This window comes from Larus michahellis, chromosome 23 (assembly GCF_964199755.1).
Source record: "Larus michahellis chromosome 23, bLarMic1.1, whole genome shotgun sequence".
Lineage (NCBI taxonomy): Eukaryota > Metazoa > Chordata > Aves > Charadriiformes > Laridae > Larus > Larus michahellis.
Genome location: NC_133918.1, coordinates 3,653,660 through 3,679,324, shown reverse-complemented (window position 1 = coordinate 3,679,324; position 25,665 = coordinate 3,653,660). Strand labels below are relative to the sequence as shown.

The following is a 25,665-nucleotide window of genomic DNA, read 5'->3' as shown; positions in this document are numbered from 1 at the left end:
CCGGTGCGCAGGCACGGCCGCGGCGCTGCGGGCGGCATCGTCACCGTCCCCGCGGCACGTGTCCCCGCAGCCCCCGTCGGGAGCTGCCCCTCGAGGTGCGGAGCTGCTGCCGGCGGCTCTGACCCCGGGGCTGGATTTTCTCCGCCGTGTCCACACGACTCCAGCCGGGTCGGTCGGGGAGATGCTCATGGCTCACGGCTGCATCACCGGCGTTGGGGAGAGAGTGGTGGAGCGGCCTGATCCGCACCTCGATGGGCCCCCCCCCCCCCACTCCACCCCCAGCGCTGACACGCAGCTTCGCCCCGCGCCCCGGGGCAGCAGCGTCACCGCTCCGTGCCTCAGTTTCCCCATCTGCTGCGGCGAGATAATGCTCCTCCGCTTGATCCTGCACTATCTCACAGGAAGGTTGCAGGGATTAGTTAGCTAATGTTTGCGAGGAGCTTTGAAGATGAAAAGCCGTGAACAAATGCCAAGAAGTGCTGAGCTGGATTCTCCTCGCCGAGTAATCGTTTCATGTTCCTGGGATACTTCCACTTGTGCAGATGAAGGCGGGCAGGGCGGGAGAGCTGGCGTGCGGGGCGGGCTTGCAGATCTTCCCAAGACCTGCCCCTCCAAATCTGATCACCCGGCCTGTTTGACTCCTGATCGGCCTCCCATCCCTCCCGCTTAACGCCTTTTCTGCCACCCCGGCTGCGCCCTGCGAACACCCGGACGCGCGAGGTGGCTTCTTCCCCCTCCCCGCGGGGCTGGCGGCGCTGATTCCTAACGCGGCATCAACCGGGCAGTTAATTAACGCGCCCTTCACCTCGGCGTCCGGGCTGCCGGCAGGAAAGAGGTGACATGACGCAGCACCCGCCGCCCCCCCAGCCTCACCCCCCCACCACCCCCCGCCGTTTGCTGGTGATCTCCGTGCCAGTTTTCAGTGTATTGTAAAAGTGCCCATATCTCAGGCAACTGGATTTCATCATTCGGGTAAGATTTCACCAGGCGCTGTGTCCAAGGCTTACTTAAAGCCCAGATTTGTTCTCCCGCCGCCGCTGCCCGGGGCCCTCTCCCCCTCCGCACCCCTCCTGTGGGGTGGTGGGTCCTGGATGGGCCTCGGGGGGTGCCTGGGGGGGTGCCCCAGGGCCCCTTCCTGCTGCTGGCACCCGGCATGGCCCCGTGCGCTGCGGGAAGCATCATCCCAGGGGGGGTTTGCTCCCTCTCCCCTCCCCAGCGCCGTCCTCCAGGGCTCTGGCTGCCCCCAGCGAGAGCTGCGCCCGCCCAGCGCCTCTCCTCTTCCAGGCATCGTCGGTGCTGGTGTCCCCAGCTGGTGTCCCCGGCTTCCCCAGCCCCCTGGGAAATGCCGGTTCGTGGAGCCAGGAGGTGCAAGCAGCGTGGAGCAGAGACCGGGAAGGCTGGGATGTGGGAAAGCAGTGAGCAGAGCTGGGAGGCAGCAGGGACATCCCATGCCATCCCACCCCATCCCACCCCATCCTATCCCGTCCCATCCCACCTTATCCCATCCCATCCTATCCCGTCCCGCCCCATCCCATCCCACCTCATCCCATCCCATCCCGTGCCATCCCACCCCATCCTGTCCCATCCCATCCCATCCTGTCCCATCCCACCCCACCCCATCTCACCTCACCCCATCCCATCCCATCCTGTCCCATCCCATCCCATCCCATCCCACCTCATCCCATCCCATCCCATCCTGTCCCATCCCATCCCATCCCTTCCCATCCCATCCCACCTCATCCCATCCCATCCCGTCCCATCCTATCCCATCCCTTCCCATCTGTGCATCCCGGCCCAGGGTTAGGAGCTGGATCTGCCGACGCGCGTTTCCCCTCTCAGTGAAAGAACAGATGTCTCTTGTCCCCGGCCCGCGGTTGGCTCTGGTTTCCATCTCTCCTCTCTGCGCACACGGATTTATAGCTGCCTTAATGAGTTCCTCACAAAACGACCTTGTTGCCCACGCGGCTGGCTGAGCCTCGTGGGGGGCGGCTGCGGGGGAGCCAGGCCGAGGGGTCGGGAGGGCTCCGCTGCGGCCGGCCAGGCTTGTGTTGGCAACCCCGAGCGCTTGCACAAGCCACCGGTCACCTGCCGGGCCCAGCCCCAGCCGGGAGCACCGCGAGCCGGGTGGGAAGGCACTGGTTGCTCCCAGGACGCGGCGCTGGCTGGGGAGGGAGAAGAGGGGGCTCCCCGCTGCCGCCCAGCCCCGCGCTGCTGCCAGGGTCGCTCCCCACCGCACCGAGTGCTTCCGCCTTGGCTCCAAGCAGGAGATGCCTTCACGAGGAAGATGATGCAGGAAAACCGCCCCCGTATCCACACGCAGAGGGAAGAGCGGCCACGGCACCTCCATCCCGCAGGAAGCCACCCACAGCAGCCGCAGGGACAAAGCCACGAGCGAATCGGGTCCTTCATCCCATGGGGCAGAGGAGGAGGATGCTCCGAGCATCCCTGGGGATGCTGCAGCAGGAATCACCTCTGTGCCCGGCACCTCCTTGGCAGCACCCGGCCGTCCCCGCTCCGCCGCGCTTTCCGTAACCGTTCCCACAGGAGCTGCGGCGGCTGCCGGGTGTCGGGGCTCGCGTGGCCGGGCTCCCCCATGTGTGACACGCTTCTCTGAGTAACTTTCACGGGCACGGCGTGTAAACAAGCCGTGAGTCAGCGGCCGGGCCGGCCGTGCGGTTTCCCCAGCCTAAACGCTTCCTCTGCCGCGGTGGAAGGAAGGACCAAACCGAGCCTCCAGGGAAGAGCTGGCAGCGCCGTAAAACATAATGAAATCGCGTGGGGCTGAACTGGGTCCAGAGGAGCTGGGAGTGGGTAAAACCTCCCGGGTCATTAAAGCCTCTCTGGCTCCTCGGAGAGGCTGCGGGGAGGTGCTGCGGGAGGAGGCAGAGCAGCACCGGGAAGGGCAGCGTCTGCTCCGCTCATATTCGGTCCGGGAGCAACGTGCCAGTTACGCCGACGGGACAGCCGGGCTGCTGGTCACCCGCTTGCCATAGCGGCCAGACAGAGGGTGCGAACTCAGCCGGCGCCTGAGCACGTTTCTCCCACCTTCAGCCCCAGGGGGTCTTCTCCAGAGCACTCCTGGGGTCCCACGCCAGCATAACCCGGCGCTCATCATGGACAGGACTCGCTCGGGAAGGGTTGGGAGACGCCAGCCGTTGACCCCATCTCCAACACATCCCCTGCAGCCACATCCCGCTGCCGGTCGGGCGGACGAGGGCACGGGGGCTGGCGGGCTCAGGGTCAGGCAGCATATCTGGGCAAGCAAAGGCAAGTGGCCACCCCGCACAGCGGGGCACAGGCCGTGTGGCGAGCGAGGGCTGACCATCACCCTCCTCAGCACCGGGGGAAAGAATCCAATGGAGCCACTGGATCCTGCGCAGGTCCATGGATGCCGGCGGGCCAGTGCCCCTCCTGCAGCCGGACCTCACCAGGGGAAGGCGGTTTGTGCTACGAGCTGCAGTGACGATGGCCACTGTGGCCGAGGATGAGCCGAGCCGGGCTGTGACATCCCGGCCGCGCCAGCCTGGAGCATCCCAGCCCCGGCAGCCCCACAGGACCCCCGGCCCCGGCTCTCGGCAGCCGAGGTTTGGCCAGCGAAGGGCAGAGCTGCCGCAGGGCACGTCTCCCTACGGAGCCCCCGTCCGCCCCCCAGCCCTCGTCAGGGGAGAAGCCGGATTGCTTACATAGCCCAGGCTTGCCGTTTAGTAGAAAAACAAAACATGTTTTTCACATTAAAATTTCCCTTGAAAAAACAATGGTTTAAACCAAGCGTAAGAAAAGCAAAGACTCTAAAAAGAAAAAGAAAAGGGAAATTTTTGGTGGAGCCCGAAAGCAGTCCCTTGAGACTCGGAACTTCCCCCGAGCCGCTGCCGTCGCCGCTCCGGAGGCAGGTGGGCTCCCGCCGGGATGGCGCAGCGGGACAGCGCGGGATACGGGCACCACGCCGATGCGCCGCTGCCCGGCCTTGGTGGCCACCAGCCCCTGCCTGCCAGTGAAATCCCACATCCAGGACATGGGAGCCGGCCGGGGGCTGCACGCTGGCAGCATCCCTCGGAGCTGAGAGCCGGCCGGCACGGCGGCGGCGAGGATGGGGCTTAGCCCGTACCCGCTGCTCGGGGGTTATCGGAGCTGCCGGGACGGGATCCCGAGCTGCAGCCCCCGAGGTGCAAAGCTCGGGGAGACGAGGTGGGGGATGTAAATCTCCTCATCTGTCTGTGAGGGAATTCAAAGGGAGACCGATTCAAATCCGCCGTGACATGACTGGCTCGGGGCTGGCAGACAATCCCCGCAGTGTTTGTAACAAATCTTGCCGCTTTCCTTTGAGTGGCCTCCAATTTATTAATTAAAATAGGCAATTATATATAATGTGGGGTGGAGGGGAGCGGGGAGACCAGCTGCACCAGTTATTCTCCCTTGGCAGGAACCCTGCTGGAAAAGCTGCTCCGGCTCCGGGAGGTGCTTGTGCTTTCAAGGGCTGGAGGCAGAGCCTGGGACGGAGCCCGTGCTCGAAGCCGCCCACGGGTCCCCCCTGCGCCATGGCCGGGCGCTGAGGGGGCTTCAGCTACAGCCACCGCGTCATTTAAGAGCGCAGGGCCCAGAGACCAAGACCTTTTAGAGAATGACTTGCCCGAGGCAGCAGGGAGTTGGCGGCGGAGCTGGAAACGGCACCCAAAGCCGCCGGGATCTGCCGAAAGCACCGGCTGCTCCCAGCCCCACAGGGCAGGAACGTGTGGGGCTGGGGCTGGGGGGGGAGCCAGGCCCTTTTCTGACTGCTGCCGTCCATCCCTCCACACTCGGCCATAGGAAAGACGAGGAGCCAGAGACCCCAGGCTTCACCATCGGCAACGCGCCCATGCGATGCCACGGCTGCGCGTCCGGGTTTCTCTGCACGCTGCAGATCCCGCGGCACCAAACCCTTGGGATTCACCCGGCGCCCTCGGGGCTCTCCGCGGGACCAGGGGGGTGCGAGGGGAAGCGGACCCTGCACCCGTGCCGCTGGCTGGTGCCACGGGGGCGTCTGGCCGCACGGCACGGCGGCTGCCGCTGAGAACGCGCACACGCCGCAGCCCGCCGGCGGCTGCACCGCCACGGCCCGCGGCCGTTCCCCACCAGCACCTGGCACGGTGGCACTGTCTGAATTAAGTAACGTCTCGGGACGTGAGCTCATCGCCAACACCCGGGGCGGCTCCCACGTGGCACCCGCCGCTCTCCTCCTCCTCCTCCTCCTGACACCTGCATGGTCCGCAGCAGCTCCGGGGTTTCACCTTTCCTGCAAAGCCCCGGCTGGCATCGGGGACCACCAGCCCCACACCACCGCTGCTCCCAAATACCCGCAGACTCTGTGCCCGAACCTGGTGAACCCATGGGTCCCGTGAGCCCTGGTCCGGGATCACAGAGGGGCTGGTGTCCCCCTCCACAACGTAGCCAAAGTGGAATCCCAGAGGGGCTTGTGTCCCCCTCCATGGCATAGCCAAAGTGGGATTGCAGAGGGACTTGTGGCCGCCTCCAAGGCATAGCCCAGGTGCGATCCCGACTCCGAGCTGCCGGCGGAGCCTCCCAGCCCATCCCATCCTCTCAGACAACACCAGGCCCAGGATATTTTCCGCTGCCCTTGGCCAAAACCCGCCCTTTTCCCGCTCCACTCTCCCAGAGCGGCGACGGCCGCTTTGCCCGCCCGGCCGCTTTGGGGAGCGGGCTCTGTCTAACGATGAATCGCCACCTAATTCGGGAGGTGTCACCTCTTCGTCAGTCCTCTCACAAAAGGGTGCAGTTTGCTTCTTTCTGCACCACCGTGGGAAAATCCTCCGGGCCGCTGCTCCCTGGGGTGACTCAAAGGTACTCCCGACCGGACCCGGCTCCCTTGGAGGGCTGGCAGGGGACAGCCAAGCCCAGAACCCCAATTCCCGGGCTGCCGGAGCGGCGGCAGGGACGGGGTGCGTCTGCCCAGGCCCCTCCGTGTCCCCTGCGGGAAGGGACAGCAGGGCACGGGGCTGCCCAGGGGAACCACAAGCCTCGAAGAAAGGTGCTGGCGTGGGGTCCCCTCCCCACGCTCAGCATCGGGGGGATGCGGAGGGTCGAGGGCTGGGAAGGGGACACCGTGCGAGCCCCGAGGCTGCAGGTTGGGGGGCTCGGGGCGAGCGCTGGAGGAGCCGCAGCTCTAAGAAGGAGCTTTCTGCCCTACCAGGGTCCCCGAGCACAGGGACGAAGTGGTCCTACGATGGAGGGTCCCCAGGGGCTCAGGGCCAGGGGGGCTCTTCTCGACGGCTGCGTGCTGAGGTGTTGGGGCGACCGCTCCGCCCGCCCTTATCTCCACCTGCATTAATATCCGTTGCCATTTGCATCCCGCCGAGCGTTGCCAACGTTTCAGCTTCCGCAGCTCCTGCGTCAGGGAATTCCAGAGGGACAAAGTCAGGGGAGCCGGATCCTTCCCTCCCCATCCCACAGGCACCCCGGCACCCATTTGATCAAGTGGCAACTTGTCCTCCCACCGTGAAACGGGGCAAGGAGAAACGCGTCCGCGGCCTCAGCCTGGAAGGGAACTTGCCTCCCGGGGGTGAAATGCCCGGTCGGGGCCGCGGGCTCCGCTCTGCGGGCGGCTGGGCTCCGTCTGGCTCCAGGCTGGGCCACGCCATGCTGTCTAGACCCACCTCCCCAGTTTAAAGGCGTTGCAGGACTCGCTGGCAGTTTCCTCATGGCTTGTAAATAATTGCTAACATGCCTTATCAACAGCTGGGATCATCAATCAGCGACTAAACGACTGCAAATTTGTCCCACGGTTGCAATTTCCACACAATTGGACAAACCCTTCCAGAAGTCGCCGACCGGTTCCCCAGAGCCGTTACGCGGCCGTTTCCCACCAGCACCCAGGTCACAGCGTCGCATCCCTGTCCCCCCCCATCCACCGCCATGGGGAGGGGAGACCTTCTTGGGGAGCTTTTCCCAGGGGCTCCGGAGCTGCTCCACGAATCCTCTCCGGCTGCTCCATCACCCGAAAAACACCGGAGCAGCAAAACCTGGGTGGAAGATGCCACCTGCTGGAAGCGGGGCTGGTGCCATGGGCTGGGGGGCACCTCACAGCCCCGCCACCTTCGAACCCCAAAACCCCACAGCCCCGAACCCCCACCACCCCGAAACCTCACAGCCCCACCATACAGAAACCCCAAGACCCCACAGCCCCGAACGCCCACCACCCCAAAACCCTGAAACCCCACAACTTCACCGTGCAGGAACGCCCAAAACCCTGCAGCCCCACAACCCTCCAACCCCAAAACCCCACAGCCCCACCACAAACCCCACTGCCCAGCCTGGCAGTGCCACAGCGCTGGCCCCGCAGTGTCAGGGACCACCAGTGTCACCACCAGAAACCCCAAAACCCCACAACCCCAAAACCCCACCACCCCAAAACCTCACAGCTCCACCATACAGAAACCCCAAAACCCTGCAACCCCACAACCCTCAACCCCCAAAACCCCACAGCCCTGAATGCCCACCACCCCAGCACCCTACAACCTCACAGCCCCAACCATTCAGAAACCCCAAAACTCCACAGTCTGAATCTCCACCATACAGAAACCCCAAAAACCCCACAGTCCCACCACCCTTGAACCCCAAAACCCTGCAGCCCTGCCACCCTCCCGCCCCCAAACCCCACCATCCCGCAGCCTCCCCACCACGCAGAACCTCCAAAACCCCACAACTTCACCATGCAGAACCCCACAAAACCCCACAGCCCCACAACCCTCAAACCGTAAAACCCCACAGCCCTGAACCCCCACCACCCCGAGACCCCAAAACTCACAGCCCCAACCATACAGAAAGCCCAAAACCCCACAGTCTGAACCCCCACCACCCCAAAACCCCACAGCCCCACCACCCTTGAAACCCAAAACCCTGCAGTCCTGAAACCCCACCACCCAGCACCCCCCACACCCTGCAGCCCCACCACGCAGAAATCCCCAAACCCCACAGCTCTGCCGCCCTCCAGCCCCCAAACCCCACAGCCCCACCACACAGAAACCCCAAAACCCTGCGGCCCCACCACCCTCGAACCCCAAAACCCTGCAGCCCTGCCACCCTCAAGCCCCCAAACCCCATCCCGCAGCCTCCCCGCCACCCAGAAACCCCAAAACTTCACCATGCAGAACCCCCGAAACCCCACAGCCCTGCAATCCTCCAACGCCACCGCAAACCCCACTGCCCAACCTGGTGGTGCCGCAGCGCTGGCCCCCCAGGGTCAGGGACCACCGGTGTCACCACCCAGAAACCCTCAAACCCCACAGCCCCGAACCCCCACCACCCTGAAACCCCAAAACCCCACAGCCCCGAACTCCCACCACCCCAAGACCCTGAAACCCCATAACTTCACTGTGCAGAAACCCCTAAAACCCCACAGCCCCAAAACCCTCAAACCCCACAGCCCAGCCTGACGGTGCCGCAGCGCTGGCCCCCCAGTGCCAGGGACTTTGGTGAGGACCACGCGGACCCCGTGTACACCCAAAAGCCGCACCATCAGGAACGGGCCGGGCTTGAACCGAGCCCTCCATGGGATTTCCAGCACACCCCGGGCAGGCGGCGCCATGGCCGTACCCCCAGCCCATTTCTGAGTCACCCCAAGGAGCTCAACCGGGGAAGGAACCCAAAAAAATAGAAAGATTTCATCTCCCACCCCTCCCAAAACCGACATCCACGGGGAGATCTGAAGGGAAAACACCCCGCTTGGGAAGCTTTTGGTGAAATTTAACGCCCCTGCTCCTTCGCGGCTATTGCAACTTTAAGCCAATATTAGGATTTTCACAGGAAAAGCCACTTTCCCTTCATTTGGGGGAGGGGGAGGGAATCTCTACCCATCTCCTTTTTCCTCTCTTTTAAAAAATACAATAAAATTCAATTTTTGAGCTGAAATTTTAAAGCCAGGGTACAGTGGGCCTACGGGTAACAGAGACACCACTGAACCCCAGTTCCCGGCAACACAGTAATGGCCGCCGCGCCCCACGCCCGCCCCCTTATATACCCTGAGCTCCGCCCCCTTCCCAAGCACCGCCCAATCAACACCTCCCCCGTGGCTTTTCGCCCCGCCCCTTTCCGCGTTTCGGCCGCCCCTTGTCCCCGCTCGGCCGCCGTCGTCCCTGCGCCGCGCGTCGCTGGGCGGGGCGGGGTGAGGCGGTGGCGGGGAAGGGGGGGGGGGGGGGTTTAAGATGGCGGAGGCTTCACCGCAGCCGGGACGGTTCTTCTGCCACTGTTGCTCCGCCGAAATCGCCCCGCGCCTGCCCGTGAGAGGGGGTGGGGGCCTGGCCGCGGTCCGGGGCGGCGTGAGGGGGAGGGACTGGGGCGCGGGTGGGGGTCCCTGGCTGTCCGGGCACGTGGGGTGAGGCCTGGGGGGGCCGGGCTGGGCCCTCCGGGCGGGTGGGGACGACCGGGGGGCCTGGGGTGCGGGGGGGGGCCTTAGGAGAGGCGGGGGTGAAGGCTCCGGGGGGGGCGTGTGGCGGTTGGGGTTCGCGGGGGACGTTAGGAGGGGCTGGGGGGGGACGGAGCGGGGAAATGGCGGCGCTGGGGGCGAAGGGGGGCCGTCAGCTGAGGGGAAGCGGCCGGTGGGGCCAGAGCCCAGTGGGGAGGGGGTCCCCTGCCCCTCTCGGCCCGGTGCGGGGGGGACCCCCTGAGCAGCCCTGCCCCGGGGCGGGTGGGGGGTGGCGGGCCCGGGCCGCCTCCGGCCCTGCCGGTGTGGGGGTGCGTGTGACACCCCCGGGCTCGGGTACCCGCACCCCCGTTCCCTGTTCGGGGCGAACCCCGCGGGGTGGCGGGGGCGGGAAGGTCGCTTGTGTCTCTCTGTGGGATGTGTAGGAGCGTGAGGGACGCATCGCAGGTGATCGTACCGTAGGCCAGGGCAGAAATGACCGTACCCCCCCCCCCCCCCCCCCGCCCTGTTCCACCTCCAGCGCTCGGGCAGCGGGGCTTTGATCGCAGGGGAAACCCCCACTTGTTCGGGGTCCTGTTTTCCCGGTAGAAACGGAGCATTGGAAAGGCACTGGCTGGAGCACCGTGGTGGGCTACGGCGAGGTCTTCTGCCGGTCTCCTGCTAAATGTTGTGGGGTGTTAAATTCGATTTGGCGGATCCTGCCAGTCTCTTATTTGTCCCGGAACTTTTCACAACGTCTTGTCAGAATAAGGCATTGCTTTTTGTTAACGTTTATTGAATTTTAAAAGCCACGCACTTGTGAGCATAGGTGTCTCTCTGCCGTGGTTGATTAGACTTGGCCGTCGGTTTGGTTTGGTGACGTGCTGTTTGTCCTTTCGCCCTCTCGGTTGGTCTTACTGGTTGGGCGAGGGCAGGCCTTGCTGGTAAATCTCATAGCTTGTGTTGGAGTGTGAGGACAAAACTCTTGATAATGCTCCTGCTGAATACGTAGACGGGCCGGGGAAAGCGGCTTGGGAGCTGAAGGCTGTAACTTAGAAATATCGGTCGTTTATTTCTGTTTAAACACCCAGTGTTGGGCTCGTGGCAGCAGAGAACATCTGGTAGCGAACGCACGGAACGGTGGTAAGGGAGCGGACAACTGCTTTTGTTGATTCAGGTCTAGTTAATTGCTAGTTAATGAACTTGTTTTGGGGGTCCAAGTTCACTTGGTTTCACTTACTGTTTGCGGACCGAGCTACTGGAGATACCGCAGCGTGTGCTGCAAAAGGAGTGGCTCAAACAGCCTGAGAAACAGCAAACTTTGACATTTGTGCGGTTCCAGCTGCAGAGGAATTTGCTGATCCCTGTGTTCAGAGTGGTCTGTAAGCGCAAACACACAAAAAAGCTTCCCTTAAATAGGAGAGTTGAGAGGAGTAAGTTGCTCACCGCTCGAGGGTGGCTACCGTCATCATTTACCCCAGTGGCAAACTGGTGGAAAGTAAACCAGCAAGGGGGTGTTTCAAAGGCAGAGGCAATTGGTCTGACTGTCTGTGCCTGACACAGGAGTTCCCGTGTGCCGGTAACCAACTCTGAGAAGAATTTGGATGGTGTAGAAACGTTCTTGACATCAAACGTTGTGTAAATTGCGTAGACCCAGTTATTTCACAATCGCCGATCTAAAGAGCCCTGCGCGGAAGAGGGAGCAGCAGCGTCTCCGAGTCTGTTTTCTGGGTCCTGGTGTTTGGAGCTTCCTTATCTCGCTGGGCAGGGGCAGCGCGTGAGCGGCTCCGCTGGCGTTGACGCCTTGTGCTGGGGCCTTATCGGGCGTTTGTTTCTGTGGTGGCTGGAGGAGCGATCCCAGATGTCTTATCGGCGCAACCCCATGCGGCTGGCATCCCCTCCTCTTTGGGGGAATCCACTGACTTTGTGTAAGGGCCTGTGCCAATTCAAATGGAGCAGTAGTAAAGGGAAGTAGCATTATTTTTAGAAGCTCTTCAATTTCTTCCACGCTGAGCCCAGCACAGGGTTTTGGGCGGTTGTGTTTGCCCACCGTGGCTGTTCCGCTGCGGCTGGGGTTAGGTACGGGGTCTGGCGCTTCCTCTTCTGACTTGGCGGTGCTGCGTGATGCTGCTTCTTCTTGAGGTCTGAAAAGTGAAGCAATTTCCTCTCAGGATCTTAAGCGTTCGGGGCTGCTGCTCGCTACGACAGTGTGGTTGTGGCGTAGAAATTATTCGCTAGCCCCAGAATTGTGAGGAAAAGGGACTGTCACAAACTCCCAAGGAATCCTGCTTCTGCACACAGGGGCTGTTTATTCCCAGATATTCACTCTCCGGTGTTAAAGGCCACAAGGGTGGCAGTAGCTTTCTGTAATGAGCGTTGAGCGTGGGAGTGTAAAATTCTGGTATTGTGCGTTGCAGAATGACCCTCTTGTGTCTCCGTGACCTCTGTGTGTTGTGAACCCGAGGCTGAGTTAGGAACAGCTTTCCATTCAGCCCTTCCCAAGCGCCAGTGACGCTGTGATTAGCCTGTGCTGCAATTCCCTCCTTGGTTCTTTCATTAGGACGGTTTGGCCCCTTGAGGGGGGGGAAAGGCCCCCAGAACACACAGCTATTTCAAAACTGGTGTCTGAGTGCTGCTCTTCTGGGAAGGCTGGTGGTTTTGCTTTCACTTCACCCAGAGCTGCATCAGATGTTATCTAATGCTTTGTCGCTACTGGGGATTAACTAGTGTTATCCAAAGCTTTTCTAAGGCCAAGTTCCAAACAGGCTCAAGCCTAACAATTTGCCTCACCAGGCTAGTGAAGGCAAATATCAGTGGTTTGGGCTCTTTCTGGCTCTGTAATCGTGGCATGCGTTTGGGACGACGGGCTGCTGGATTCTTCCACCCCATCACACTGAAGGCACTCTTTGCAGCTTTTACTTACCACTTTCTCTTCTCATTCAGTATTTCTTCTCCCGCAGGACTATATTTGCCCACGGTGTGAATCTGGTTTTATCGAAGAACTTCCCGAAGAGCCGAGGTAATGTGCTGCCCCAAAGGCTATTGCTGGAATAAACTCAGTCTTTTCCTTTTTCTGGGTAAAGGGCAACATTAGATGCTGAATACACCATTTTTTTTTTTACTTCTGCCCAATATTTGGCTCGTCTTTCTTCACTATGGGTATATAGAGCTTAATTTGCATAGTTTGCATCAACAGGTAAATCGGCCACGGGAATGCTGAGTGTCATTCGTTGCATGTAAAGGGTGGGGGAGGAGTGGGTTGATTTAAAACAAACAAAAAAAAAGCGCTGGAGAGGCTTTCCCCGTGGCATGTGGTAGCTCTGGACTGGTTTGAGTCATCAGGGTAGAGATAACCCTCTGAGAGAGGAATCTGCGGAATGGCGAGTGTACGTATGCTTCAGTGTATAATTTAATAACTTAGTTTGGATTACAAACGGCGGAACATTTTGACTGAGACTTTGGACTCCGCGCTGGAGCGGAGATCTGCGTTCACGTGCTTTACTGCTGACTCAGCCGTGGGACTGCTCTCTGGCGGTGTCAGAACGGGCAGGAGTACAAGAAATGTCTTCAAATGTTTGGGACGCATTTGCTGGACCTTGGCTGTGACTGGCTTTGGGACAGGCAGCGCGCAGGCGGACGTTGAGTGCCGGGGCAGACTGAGCTGCCGAGAGAGGTGTTCTTTACAGCTTGAGGTTTCTGAACTGCCGAGGTGACGTTTGGTCTGACTACGCCAACCTTAGAGGCTGAAAATGAATCCTGTCTAATCCTCCCTGTATTGGTGACTTGCTGTGACCTTGGGAGAGTCGCGTAATCACTGAACCTTTGGGTTTTCTTACCACGAACGTCAAAGGGTAGGCCTGGGTACTGAGCAGTAAGTGTTCCTGCAGCTCTCCGAAAGCAGAAGTCTAACAGCATTAGGAGTTTTCCTGATAATCTGTCCCGTTTGGTCACATGCCCCTGCAATAGAGAAGTTCCTTTGATTCAAGATTAGACTTAAGCACGTTTGGGTCATAGTGATCAGGGTTTGTACCTTAAGTCTTCTCTTCCTGGTGCTCCAGAGGATTAGCTGGCTTGTTTGAGGTGGATTGTGTAGGGAATCCTTGCTTGACATCGGGGTTCGGTCACTTCGCCGCAGCTTCATAAAATCAGAATACAAAAGGGTGGGGAGAGATGGATGAAGATGTGGGAAAATGGGAGTTGCGGGGAGGGAAAAATGACACTTGATCTGGACAATTAGCAGATCAGCAGCTGAAGGTGGACTGGTTTCCATATGGAGCTGGCCCCGCCCTGGGCGGAAGAGGGGGTGAGCAGACCTCCGAGGTCCCTTTGAGCTCTGGCTCGGCCCAAGAATGAATCACTCGCGTTCTGAGTGCTGTTACCGAGCAGCTGTATTGTCTGCTTTTCCTGTCAAACTCATGTCCCTCGCTCCCCTCTGCCAGGAAAATCTTTTCGTAGCACCCTTCTGAGCGCTCTCTTAGCAATGCTCTTCATTCTTCACAGGAACGCTGACAATGAGACCAGCTCCTCCACATCAACCAGCGATCAGAGCAGGCATCCCTTTGAGGTGAGTCCTCTCCATCTCTTCCAACGCTTTCTGCTTTGCCATTGGGTTGAAGTATTTTTCCGTTAGTGCATTGGTTAAATGTTCCCTGGATTATGACAAAACTTAGGAAAGGATTAACGTCGTCCACATGCTGCTCCTGAAATCTCTGCATGTCGTATTTTTACTGTGTGTTTTTAATAGGACTGTCACTTGTAGCTTATTCTTGTTGTGAGGGGGCTAAGCCGGGGTGTAGTGGGCTGGCTGGGTGTGTTGCTATGCAGTAGCCTCAGCTTAAAAGGCAGCAGTTACACGCAGCAGCGAAAGAGAAACCAGGGAAGCTGTAGTCATTTCTTACCTTCGTATGTAGTTTCAGTCTGTGTCTGTTCCTCACTAAGCCGCTTCTGAGCGTGCCCTGATCCACCTGTGTCCAGCGAGGCTTGTGAGCCGCTATGGATCTGCAGAGAGGAGTCTTTGTTGGAAGGCTGGTGAAATACCAGCTGTGGAAGCTCAGGGCTCTTTCTTTCCTTGTTACAATCTGTTCCCTGAATTCTCTCCCTCCCAGAACGTGGATCAGCACTTATTCACCTTGCCGCAGGGCTACGGCCAATTTGCCTTCGGGATCTTTGATGACAGCTTTGAGTTTCCTTTCGGGTCCAATGTGCAGTCGGAAGACAACAGGGACTCCGAAAACCGGAGGGAGCGAGAACATCAGTCTCGGCACCGATACGGTGCCAGGCAGCCCCGAGCCCGTCTCGCCACACGCCGTGCCGCTGGCAGGCACGAGGGAGTTCCCACGCTGGAAGGGTGAGAGCAACTGCCAGGTTCTTGGGGAGGAAGCCCCGCTATTTTTCACTGATAAGACTTGTCTGAAAATGAGCCCATCTAATTTTCTCATCACTTTGAGAGGCAATCTCTTGGAGAGCCGTGCTCCTGAGCACGCCTGTCCAGTGCGACTCCTCTGTAGGTGCCCAGCTTTGTCGCGTGAACTCACGCCGCTGGATGGTCCAGCTGGGCCTGCAGCTGCTGGCAAACTCTTGCCTTCAGTCTGTCGTGGTATTGGCCAATGGCCGGCGACAGATGCTCCCCCACGACCTCTTGTACACGGGGAGGAGGGGGAGAGAGAGAGATTTATGAGTTTAGAAGAAACTAAACTACTTTAATGAAATATTAATAATGAAATAAAAAAGGAAAATGATGCAATAGATACAGTATATACAAAACCGTACTAAGCTCCCAGGATGATGTCACCGGCAGGCACTGGGGAAGTCCCAGGCTGGACTCAGCGACGGGTGGGAACTGGATTCCACAGATGGAGTCAGGAACTCACAAATTGGGATCAAAGGCAGACGAACAGACAGGGTCCTCCTCAGACATCAGCCACTGAAGGAAGAGCATTGACCCTTTGATCCCTCAGCTTTTATGCTGAGCATGGGGCAGATGGGATGGAATACCCCTGTTGGTCATTTTTGGGTCACCTCTCCTGTCCGCTCCTCCCTGCAGGTGGGACCCCTCTATGCTTTTCCATGTCCCACCCTCCAATGGGGCAAGTAACGAAATTAGCTGACCTTAATTTCAGAGAGTTAGAAGAGGCCTAGCTAAGAAGTAAAATTCCTGAATGGAAGGTTGGTTCTGTTTTACCTCAAACCAGGATACGGTCTATAGTGGCCATTTCACCTGAGCACAGTGGCGGGGGGGCTACAGTCTGCCTGGGGGCTTTGGCCGTTAAGCCTGCAATAAGGAAGTATGTATTTGGTGTGAGGGGAAATGAGAGAAAACACCGGAGAAGACGACTAATGTTTCTTTAGCTGCATCTTGGAGAGCCACTGGACAGCTTTGTCAGAAATTATCCCCTTAAATACAATATTGGAATTTCTCTTTATCAAGGAATAATCAGTTCATAAGGTGCAATTGCTGCAGGATATTTTTCCTTTCGCCCCTGATGGTGTGACAGTATTTAGCGTATTTACCCACTCCTTCCGTGTCGGGTTTCTGGGCTGGTGGACACTAATTCGTACATAATCCCGGTTTTCTTGTCTTTCAGAATTATCCAGCAGCTGGTCAATGGAATTATTGCACCTACAACGATACCTAACCTAGGACTAGGTCCTTGGTGAGTTGGACGATGTACTGCTCTTTCTGCCAGTGTTCTTGTCCCTGCTCCCAGTCGGATTTAATTGTTGTCCTTATTCTTAAAGGGGAGTCTTGCATTCAAATCCAATGGACTACGCGTGGGGTGCCAACGGCTTGGATGCAATTATTACACAGGTAAAACTGGTGTTAGAATGTTGTCTCCTGGCCTCTCGTGTGGTGCTGCAACACCGTCAGCGCGTGTTATGATGCGGGGGGGGGGCATCCACTGAAGGGGGAGAAATGGGAGAGCGGGTCCGCAGTGCAGGCCGTGTGGGGTTCAAGCGCGCTGGCTCAAGAAACGAACAGGTTCTGTGTGCGGCTGAGCTCACATCTTCTTTCTGCCTTCTGCGGCCTCTTGTTTTTTTTTTTTTTTTTTTTCAGTTACTAAATCAGTTTGAAAACACTGGACCGCCGCCAGCAGACAAAGAAAAGATCCAGGCCCTCCCCACCATACAGATCGCACAGGAACACGTAGGTATGTATATCTCCTCCAGGGAATCCTTCACAAAGAGCTCTCTGAAAAGTTCCGTTTAACGTTTTCTTGGGATTTTAATTTGGTCTGCCAGTACCTTCAAGGCCTACAACATTTCAAAGAGGCAGACAGGTGAAGTGTTGCTGGGTTATACGTGCGCACAAAAAAGAGCAGTGTGGGACGGGGTGGCTTTGCCCTGGGGAGGCAAACTGTTGTGAGGAGTTTGGGGTGGACAGAGATGCAGAGCAGCAGGGGAAGGGAACAAAGAAGCAAACCCAGGGCGGGGAGAGGTGGGGGTAGGAACTGGAAAACAACGCGCTTCCCTCTGCGGGGGGGAGGCAGTGGTGGGGGCAGCAGTGGGAGAAGGGGAAACGGAGGTGGGACCCCCGAGTCAGGTGCTTGGAGTGTCATTCCCTCCTTTGCAGCTCAGCTGTGCTTTGGTTTCCTTTTATGACACAGATTCTGGGTTAGAGTGTCCTGTGTGTAAAGAAGACTATACAGTCGGTGAAAACGTCCGGCAGTTACCCTGCAATCACCTATTCCACAACAGCTGTATAGTCCCTTGGCTGGAGCAGGTTGGTGCCGCCCGAGGGGGTGACCTGGGCTTTGTATCACTTTGCAGGGGGGGGGTTGTTTCTTGGTGGTTCTGTTCTGCTCTGTGAATATTTTCCTACCTCCGTGATGAGGCCTAAGCATGAGCAGCCTTTGATCAGAGGAAGGAGTGTCATCCTAGCCTTTTCCTTGAGTGCCGTTCCTGTATCGTGTTTCTAATCCTGTTTCCCATGTTTCTTGTTTTGTTTTTGTCTGCTCTCCGAAGCATGACACGTGTCCCGTGTGCCGGAAAAGCTTAAGTGGACAAAACACTGCCACAAACCCCCCAGGACTCACGGGGATGAACTTCTCGTCATCCTCCTCCTCCTCTTCCTCCAGCTCGCCTAGTAACGAGAACTCATCGAACAACTCATGAATCTTAATCTAACCCTCTGTCCCCGGGGCCCTCTCCATTGTCCCTCCTCCCTCCCCAGCCAAAGTAAGCAACGAAAAGGGGCTTCCAGAGCAGAGCGAGGTGGGGGGGTAGCGGGGGGAAGCAGCGCCCCCAGAATTCCCTTTTGAGTTCTGAAGACATGGAGACTCTGGGTCCTTCGGAGATGAGAAGCCTCGAGTTCTGTGACGGGGGTGGGGTGGTGGTGGCGGGGGGGGGGGGGGAAGAGCTCTGTCTATTAATAAAATCATCCATTTGCCGCGTGGACTTTGAACCGTTGCAGTGAAAGGCTGCTGCGCTCCGCAGAGGGGAAGGCCGAGGCGCTGGGCTGGCGGTTGCGATTCTGAATGGAAAGGTTGTTTGTATGGTTTTGGAATTTGAGATTCCTTCCTTTCTTTCTTTCTTTTTGCTCCTCCTCCTCCTCTTCCTCCCCTTGGATTCTATCTCTTCTGCTTTGGAGATTGAAGTCTTTAAAATGATACTGCCTCCCTCCCCAGGGTCTCCAGCTGGGGAGGGCCAATAGTTGTCACTGAAAACATGAACTCTTGAAAATAGACCCCGTCATCCTTCCCTTCCCCATCTCCAGTCCCATTTATTTTTTTTTCCTTTGTAACCTCACCCTTCCGATACTCGACACTGAAAGGGTTTTTATAATTTTAAATTATTACTGCTGTTAAAAAAAAAAAAAATAAATGGACGTTTCAGCTCAACGAGACGTTATGCATGATTTGAGGAAAACTACAGGGTAAGCTCTCTGGAGGCTGCTGTGCTGAGCTGGGCCCTTTCGCCCCCGGGCAGGCTGGCCTTGTGCGAGCCCTCGGGCTTGTGCGAGCCCTCGGCCCCGCCGAGGGGGGGTTGCGAGCTCCGGGCACCCGGCTCTGACACAACCAGCACCCGTTTGCGTGTCTCCAACCTGCGGGTCCTTGAGCGGTGGCTGCAGGATGGCGACTGAAAGCATCCTTGCCTGGTCTTTTGTATTTTATTTTTTTTTACGCCCTCTCCCTGTTGCAGTCCCGCACTTCTCGCAGCCTGAGCCGACTTTTCCACCGTGTCGCCATCAGGACGGGGCGTGCACCGGAGCAAGGACCAGGCAAATATCATTGTGATCGAATAACATAACAGGAAAAACAACATTTTGGAGAAAAAGTGTATTTCAAAACTACTTAAAATACAGATGATTAAAAAAAAAAGGACAGAGAGACAAATATCCAGGTGTGTTTGTGACTCAGTTTCTGTCACAGAGCTGGAGGCTGGAGAATGAGAAGAATGTGACCGGAGCGGGCAGTGACCTACCTGCTGCCTCAGTGACGTGGCTCCGCGGTGCTGGCCCGGCTGGTGTGGGACGGATGTCAACTGCTGTCCCTTTCTCCTGCAGGGACTTGGGGCAGTCGCGTCTCCCTGACCCCGTAAGCCTGTTTTTTGTGCCAGCGCTGTGTGTTCCACGCCGCCTGTGGGGACCTTGCTGTGACAGACACCAGAACAGGAGATTGGGACCCTGCTGGGTGGGATGGCTGGAGGGTTCGAGGGCTTGGGAGCCTCCCTGCCTCTTCTCCGGCGTTTTGGGGCAACTGAGGGGCTGGGAGTGGCTGGGGAAGGTGCTGGGCTCCCTCCCTGGCTCTCGGTGTCCCTTCAAAGCGGCCTTTCCCCAGGGCCTGGCCCCTCTTCCCAAGAGCTCTTGAGGAAGGGATGTTCCTCCTGTAGGAGGGGAAAAGCAGGCGGCTTGTTTGGCATTTCTCAAGCCATTTCGGAATACGAGAAGAGGTGGTTTGTTGGGAGAAAACGTCCCCAGCGAGGATGGCAACAGCCTTTGCCAAACCTGCCGGGGCCATGGGGCCGGCACTGAGCAACTCTCCTGGAATGTTTTTCCTCCTCGGCTTTGCCAGGGCAGCCCAGCGGCGCCTTTCATCTGGGCGGGCGGATGCCTGCGGGACGAGGGTTTATCTCAGGACTGGTATATCAGGGTTAATAGCCAGGTTGAGCCAGAAGCTTCTGCCACGGGGATCCTGGGTTCAGGAGGTGGGTGGCAGCAGGAAGGTCCCTGGCTGCGTGTGCCCGTGGGCTGGGCTGGCACCAAGGGAAGGCTTTGCTGTTCAGTCACCGAAATGCAGCCCAGGAGACCTGGAAAAACCATCCTTCTCCCGCCACATGGGGTTCCCGGCTCCGCTGGAGCTTGGGAGGCGATTCCTCAGGTGTGGGCAGTGCCCGGGGTGGGTGTCAAGTGGACGAAGCAGAGCCCGCAGTGGGTGCGTGGCTGCTGCCGCCTGGCTGGGGCCGGTGCCCGCTGCGGTCACCACACAGTTAACGCGGTGGCTGTTCCCTCTCGCAGCCTCCTTTGGAGCTGGTTGGGTAAGAAATGGAACGAGTTTGGTGGTTGTTTTTTTTTTCGCTGGGGCCATGGCTCAGCTCTGACGTGACAAAGTGACCAGGTTGCGGTGCCTCGCCGAGAGCGGCGCAGGAACGTGCCCTGGCCGGGGGGGGCCGAGGCACGGGTGCTATTTCTGGCTGTGCTCCCTCGGGGCGAGGGGCTGGTCCCCACCGCCGGCCGCCTTCCCGGCTCCATCGCTGCCAGGGAGGATGGAGCAGGACTGGGCTGGAGGGGCAGGACCAGCCTGGGGGGGGGCTGGCTGCAGCCTGGGGGGGTTGGAGGCTGGACACCCCGCTCCGTGTCTCGGTCCAGGGCATGGATCGGGCACCAAGAGCTTGAGTGGGCGTCTGTGGCGCAGGGGAACACACCGGGGACGGGTTCCCCAGAGCGGGTCTGGCTCTTTCTGCTTGTGATGTCCTAAGTCGGGGTCTGCGTATGGGTGGGGAGCAGCATCCCACCTCCCCCCCCCCAGCCAGGGGTAGCCCCGGGGCTGCGTCTGCCCCAGGGTCTGCCCTGGCTCCTGCCGTGCTGCCCGGCGCCGGCCGGGGCCCGCAGAGCCCTCCACAGCGGGATGCTCAGCTGCAACCGGGCTCTCGCTCTGGCACCAGGGACCCTCTCAACCCCTTGTCCCCTTCGCCTTGTCCCTTTGGGTCTCCAGAGCCACATCTCCTTGCACAGAGCCTGGTTCCTCCCGGGGGATGCTCCCCCTCGGAGCAGTTCTGCTGCGAGCCATTTTCCTGCAGCGCTAGTGCAGGGTCCGGGCTTTTCCTGCCTTTTCCTGCTCCCTCCTTGGTGCCCCTGAAGGGTCATCGCTGCGTTTTCATGGAGGTGAGGTTTTGGGTTGGGGTGATGGTGGGAATCGAGGAGGAGCTGGACGTGGTGGGGACCGGCCAGGCCCCGCAGCGGCAGCAGCAGGGACCCCAGGGGATCCAACCCCCCAGCCCGCGCCAAGCCCACCATGGAAGCTCCAAAGCTCCCCGTTCCGTACCACGAACACAGCTTTAATTGCCACAGGTGCTTGGACACAAGACAAATACAACCCGCCGTCGCATCCCAGCCCCTGCAGAGATGCCGTTAGCGCGGTGCCGGCCACCTGGGCCTGGCTGTGTGAGCCAGGGTGCAATGGCGGTGGCCCCGGCACGCGGTGGCCACGCTGCGGCCGCGCTCCACCACGCCTCCGGGACGGTGGGGAGAGCCGCGTCTGGCTCGTCTGCCTTCCACATCCATCCTCCGCCGTGCATTTAAAAACAAAACAATAAATAGCCCCCCCAAAAAAAAAATATATATACATAAATAAAATAACCCTTTTTTCCATTTTTTTTTCTTTTTGTTCTTTTTTTCTCTCCTACAGCACGGTCCGGAGCCGCCGGCGGGGCTCAGCTGACGAGCATGGGGAGGAAGTGGGTGGAGAGGTGCTGCCGGCGCGTCTTGCCCCCTCGCTGCGGCCTGCCCTTGCTATTGAGCGAGAGGAACATGGGGCGGCCCCGGTGCCGCCAGCGCAGCGACGCGTAGGTGTTGTAGCCGTTCTCCTCGATGCGCTCCGTGAACTTGCAGTTGGGGCTGAACTCCTTCTGGCAGGAGAGGGAAGGGGGTGAGGGGCGGCCGGGACCCGTCGTCGCCCTGCTCCGGACCCCCAGAGCGGGATAGGGCAGGACCCCGGCTCCTCCCCGGTTCCCGGGGGGCAGAGGGGGCTCTGTGGGTGCACGTCAGGGTGTGGGAAACCAGGAGCCTGCTCCTGGGCGTGGGTCCCAGCAGGTTTGGGACCCCCCGTTCCAGCTCTGCCCTGCGCTTTTGACCCCGGTCCGGTCCCTCCCGGGAGGCAGCGTCCGACCTACCGACCCATAGAGCCTCCCCTGCTTGTTCATGGCCAGGTAGAAGCCGGTGTGCACCGCCCGGATGGCCACGACGCCCACACGCACCGACCGGATCTCGACGATGCCTGCGGGACAGGGAAGCGCCACCGTGAGCCAGGGGAGGGAAGGGCGACCTCCCCGAAGGACCCTGCCCCGATGCCGGGTCTGTGGCCGCAATGTGCCCCCCGCCCCCCCGGAGAGACGGGGTCACTGACCCTCGCCCGGCGCCGGAGCAGCCAGAGGGACACGGGAGCAAGGGCTGCAGCCTGAGCCGGAGTGGGAACCTCTGATCCGGGGAGGATTTGATCTTTACTCCTCTCCTCCCCAGGGCCCAGCCGCTTCCCAGGAGCCAGGGCTGCACGGGAGCGATGCCAAGCACAACCTCCGCTCGCCTGGAACGAGCCGTCAGCCTCTGCCCGGTGCCGACCCGGCATTTATCCTCCTCCCCTCCTTGGCAGTTCTGCCCGCGTATCCGTCCTGAACGCGCCTGCGGTGCCCTGGGGACCCGACCCGCCTCTCGTGGCGCCTGGCACCCAGGCTGGCATGTCCCTCGAGGGGCAAAGTGTGCGCGGGGGTGGGAGCGATGGCGCGCAGCCGCGTTACGGTGGACGGAGGCACCTGGGCAGAGGGTTGCGGGGGCAGGAATGGGGCCGGGACGGTGCTGTCCGCGGCTGCCGGGGCCGTGCCCAGCTGGCACGAGCACGGACAGACACACACCACGGGCAGGAGGGATGCAGGACATGGGGACAAGCCCGGGGAGGTGGCTGCAGCCAGGCTGTGAAGCCGCAGCGGGGCTGGCGTGCGTGTGCCCGGACGCTGAGCTCCGGCACAGCCGCTAATGGCAAAGGCATGCGGTCGGACCAGCGGCTCCGATGGGGGAAACACCCAGAGCATCGTCAGGGCCTCGGGATTCCTGCACCGCCTCGAACCTGGCCAGCCCGGAGCGCTGCCGCCAGCCCTGCTGGCCCCTGGGGCCACGGTGCTGCTTGGGGGGGAAGAAGGAATCTCCGGTGGGCAGAGGCGCAGGCCGCGCAGCGGGAGCCACAGTGGGCACCCCCCCCCGGCATCACCGGCATCACCTCCCTGGGGGCACTCGTGCCCTCGCTGGGAGCGGACGGGGTGTAGAAGGCACCGGGGCGGCGTGAGGGTTCCGCAGCGTTCGGCTCCTGTGGGGCAGTGGGTAGGAGGGGGGTTTTCAGCCCAGCCCACCCACCCTGGCACCCACCGGGACCCGCGGGGCCCGGCCCAGCGAAGGTGCCGACACGCGGCAGCCGTGGGTAAGGGCCGAGCAAACGCCCGCGAATCCATCCCACTTGATCACCCTCTGGAGCTGCTGCTATTTATAACAAAGGACTCCTCCTTGTCTAAAAATAACCCCCTGCCGCTGTTCCCGGCGCTCCGGCCGGCACTGCCGTGCTCTGCTTGCCCGTGCCCAGCCACCACCTGGCTTGCTGGGGGGGGAACGGGTCCCTGCAGGCGCGGGGGAGCAGCCTGGGGGCACCTCCCAGTGCTCCCACTCTCACACCCCTAGCCCCAGCGGGGTCCCGGGGAGGCTGGGGCAGGGGGGGGTCTGCAGCCACCAGTGGGGCTGGTCCGGCAGCTGCCGCGGGGGCCGCGGAGCGTAGCCCGAGCCCAGCCCGAGCGCGGGTTCTATCTCCGCGCCCATAACCAGCGCGAGCCCCGTGCGACAGCCCGGAGCCGCTCCACCTGCCAGGCACCATCGCCACACGGCCCAGGGAACATGTTGGGGCGTTCCGCGCTGGCAGCGCGCCCGGTCGGGGCTCCCGACAGCCTCTGACACCGCGAGAGGGTTCCCTGGGCTGGGCTGGGAGCACTCGTCCTGCGGCCGGAGGGGTGACAGGGCAGCCCCTGCCGCCAACGGGGCATGGGCTGGGGGATGCTGCTCCCCTCCACGGCATCCTTCCCAAGCCCCAACACCCTGCCAGGCTCCCCCGGGGATGCTCGGGCATCCCCCCACCCCCAGCATCCCCCCCCCCGCCCCATCCAGCCATTGCCCTGCCAGCCCGGTGTCACCCTCCCTGTCACAGGGGGCCAGGACCCAGTGCACAAAATGGGCTGATACCACGGGTGCCGAGCTGGGCTCGCAGCCCTGGCCCTTGCTGCAGCCGTACCGTGGGTGCCATGTCCCCTCAGGACCCCCGGCGTTGTCACTTGGAGGGTCCCAGGTAGGAGCAGGTGGCCGTGGTGCCGAGGCAGGACCCCGGTGCCGGGAGCAGCCGGGTGGTTCCTGCACCCCCGCTGGTGCGGGGACCCTGGCGTGGCCCCCGCAGCCGCCCCTTCCCACTGCCGCACCGGCCGCTCCCGAGGGCTGCGGGGTGGAGCAGCCCCAGCCCCAGCCCCAGCCCCAGGGGAAGGCCTAATCCTGCCGGCTTCTTCCCGAGTCCCAGATTGCGGCACAGCTTGGGCAGCAACGCCGTCCCGCAGCGTTCGCCCTCTCCGTCCCCCCTGAGACGCGCTGCCCGGCCCCGGGGGGAGGCTGCAGCCAGTGCCCCGCTCTCTGCGCTGCGGCGGGGGCTGCCGGCTGCGCCCTCCCGGGTCCCTGCGCGACAGGGGTCCCTGCGGTCCACGCCTGCCCTCGGACTGTGCCGAGCCCCGAGCCGCTCTGCAGGCAGCGGGTGCTCTGCCGTCCCCTCGACGGGGCTGCCCTGCTCTCCTGTGCCAGCCCCACGGATGCTCGGTTCTGAGACCCTCATCGCCCCGAAGCTTCCTCCGACCCTCCTCCTCCTCAGCCTTCATCCTCCCCAGTGCGTTTAAGGGGAACGATGGCATCTGGGGGGATGAAGTCAGTGCCGGATGAAGATAACCCGAAAGGCCACCCCTGTGTCTGTACTGTCAAGATGACATGGGGCGAGGGACCCCTCGGGTCGGACCCCCAGGCACTGGCAGAGTGACACCAGGTCCCCGGCCAGAGCGCGCCGGTGCCCGCGCACCTCTTATGGCTCCTGAGCCCCGGGAAAGGGGCTCCCGGGGGTGAGGGCAGCCGGAGCCATCTGTGCTCGAGTGAGCTGCGTGCCCCGGCCACCGTCCGTGGGGCAGCAGGGACAGAGGTGACAGCGGGGACCACGGGACAGCGGGGACAGAGACGACAGCAGGGACAGAGGGGACAGCGGGGACAGAGGGGACAGAGGGGACAGAGGGGACAGCGGGGAGAGAGGGGACAGAGGGGACAGCGGGGACCACGGGACAGCGGGGACAGAGACGACAGCAGGGACAGAGGGGACAGCGGGGACAGAGGGGACAGCGGGGAGAGAGGGGACAGAGGGGACAGCGGGGACCACGGGACAGCGGGGACCCGCGGCTGCCGCCCGCCAGGAGCTGGTCGCTGGGCGGGAGGAGCTGCGGGAGCTCCCCGGGGCCGGGCACAGCGGGGTCCCGCCGCCGTCCCGGGGCGCCTCCGTCCAGCCTTCGCCCCCCCCCGCCCCGCCCCGTGCCCGGCCTCTGCCGCGGCCCCTCCGCCCCGGGCCCCGGCTCTCCCCGGTCCCGGCCCCACTCACTGCCCGGCCGCTCCCTCCAGCGCGTCCCCTCCACGCTGCCGCCGCCGTCGATGCGCAGGAAGAAGCGGGTGGCGGAGAAGAGCCGCCGCCAGCGCACGTCGCCTTCCAGGTGGTCGTAGCTGCGGGGGGGCCGCCGGCCGCCCCAGGCGGCACCGCCCGCCCCCGGCCCCGGCCTCGGCCCCGGCCCCGGCCCCGGCCCCGCCAGCACGGCGAGCGCCCCGGCGAGGCAGGCGGCGAGGGCGGCGGGGCCCCCGCGCCTCATGGCGGCGGGGCGCGGCGGGGCGGCGGGCGACGGGCCATGGCCGCGGCGGCGCCGACCGGCCCCGACGGCGCGGGCGGCCCGAGCGCGGGGCGAGCCGGCGGGGGGGCGGGGCGGGGCCCGCGGCGGCCAATGGGCGGGGCGGGGCGGGGCCG

General features: G+C 61.4%; 2 protein-coding genes across 3 annotated transcripts; one reads left to right on the top strand and one right to left on the bottom strand.

Moving 5' to 3' along the window:
• The first annotated feature begins 9,151 nt into the window (after positions 1-9,151).
• RNF126 (ring finger protein 126) lies at positions 9,152-18,228 on the top strand. Of its 2 annotated transcripts, none has more exons than XM_074565418.1 (9): positions 9,152-9,269; positions 12,352-12,410; positions 13,892-13,955; positions 14,497-14,738; positions 15,976-16,044; positions 16,130-16,199; positions 16,446-16,539; positions 16,996-17,111; positions 17,354-18,228. In XM_074565418.1, the coding sequence occupies exons 1-9, from the start codon at positions 9,195-9,197 to the stop codon at positions 17,501-17,503; spliced, it is 939 nt and encodes a 312-aa protein (XP_074421519.1). In that variant the 5' UTR covers positions 9,152-9,194; the 3' UTR covers positions 17,504-18,228. The 2 variants fall into 2 exon arrangements, with proteins under 2 accessions (XP_074421519.1, XP_074421520.1); XM_074565419.1 differs by lacking the exon at positions 9,152-9,269 and adding an exon at positions 11,328-11,533.
• A 2,949-nt stretch (positions 18,229-21,177) lies between these two features.
• FGF22 (fibroblast growth factor 22) lies at positions 21,178-25,513 on the bottom strand. The gene is given in 4 exon segments (XM_074565421.1): positions 21,178-21,503; positions 21,539-21,699; positions 21,701-21,822; positions 25,252-25,513. Coding segments are annotated over 4 exon segments (789 nt in total). The 3' UTR covers positions 21,178-21,259.
• Positions 25,514-25,665: the final 152 nt, after the last annotated feature.

Excerpts from the sequence above, each read along its gene's own strand:
- RNF126 (XM_074565418.1), top strand. The coding sequence starts at position 9,195 with ATGGCGGAGGCTTCACCGCAGCCGGGACGGTTCTTCTGCCACTGTTGC. Across the intron at positions 9,270-12,351 it reads AAATCGCCCCGCGCCTGCCC|GACTATATTTGCCCACGGTG; the intron begins GTGAGAGGGGGT and ends CTTCTCCCGCAG. Across the intron at positions 14,739-15,975 it reads GGAGTTCCCACGCTGGAAGG|AATTATCCAGCAGCTGGTCA; the intron begins GTGAGAGCAACT and ends CTTGTCTTTCAG.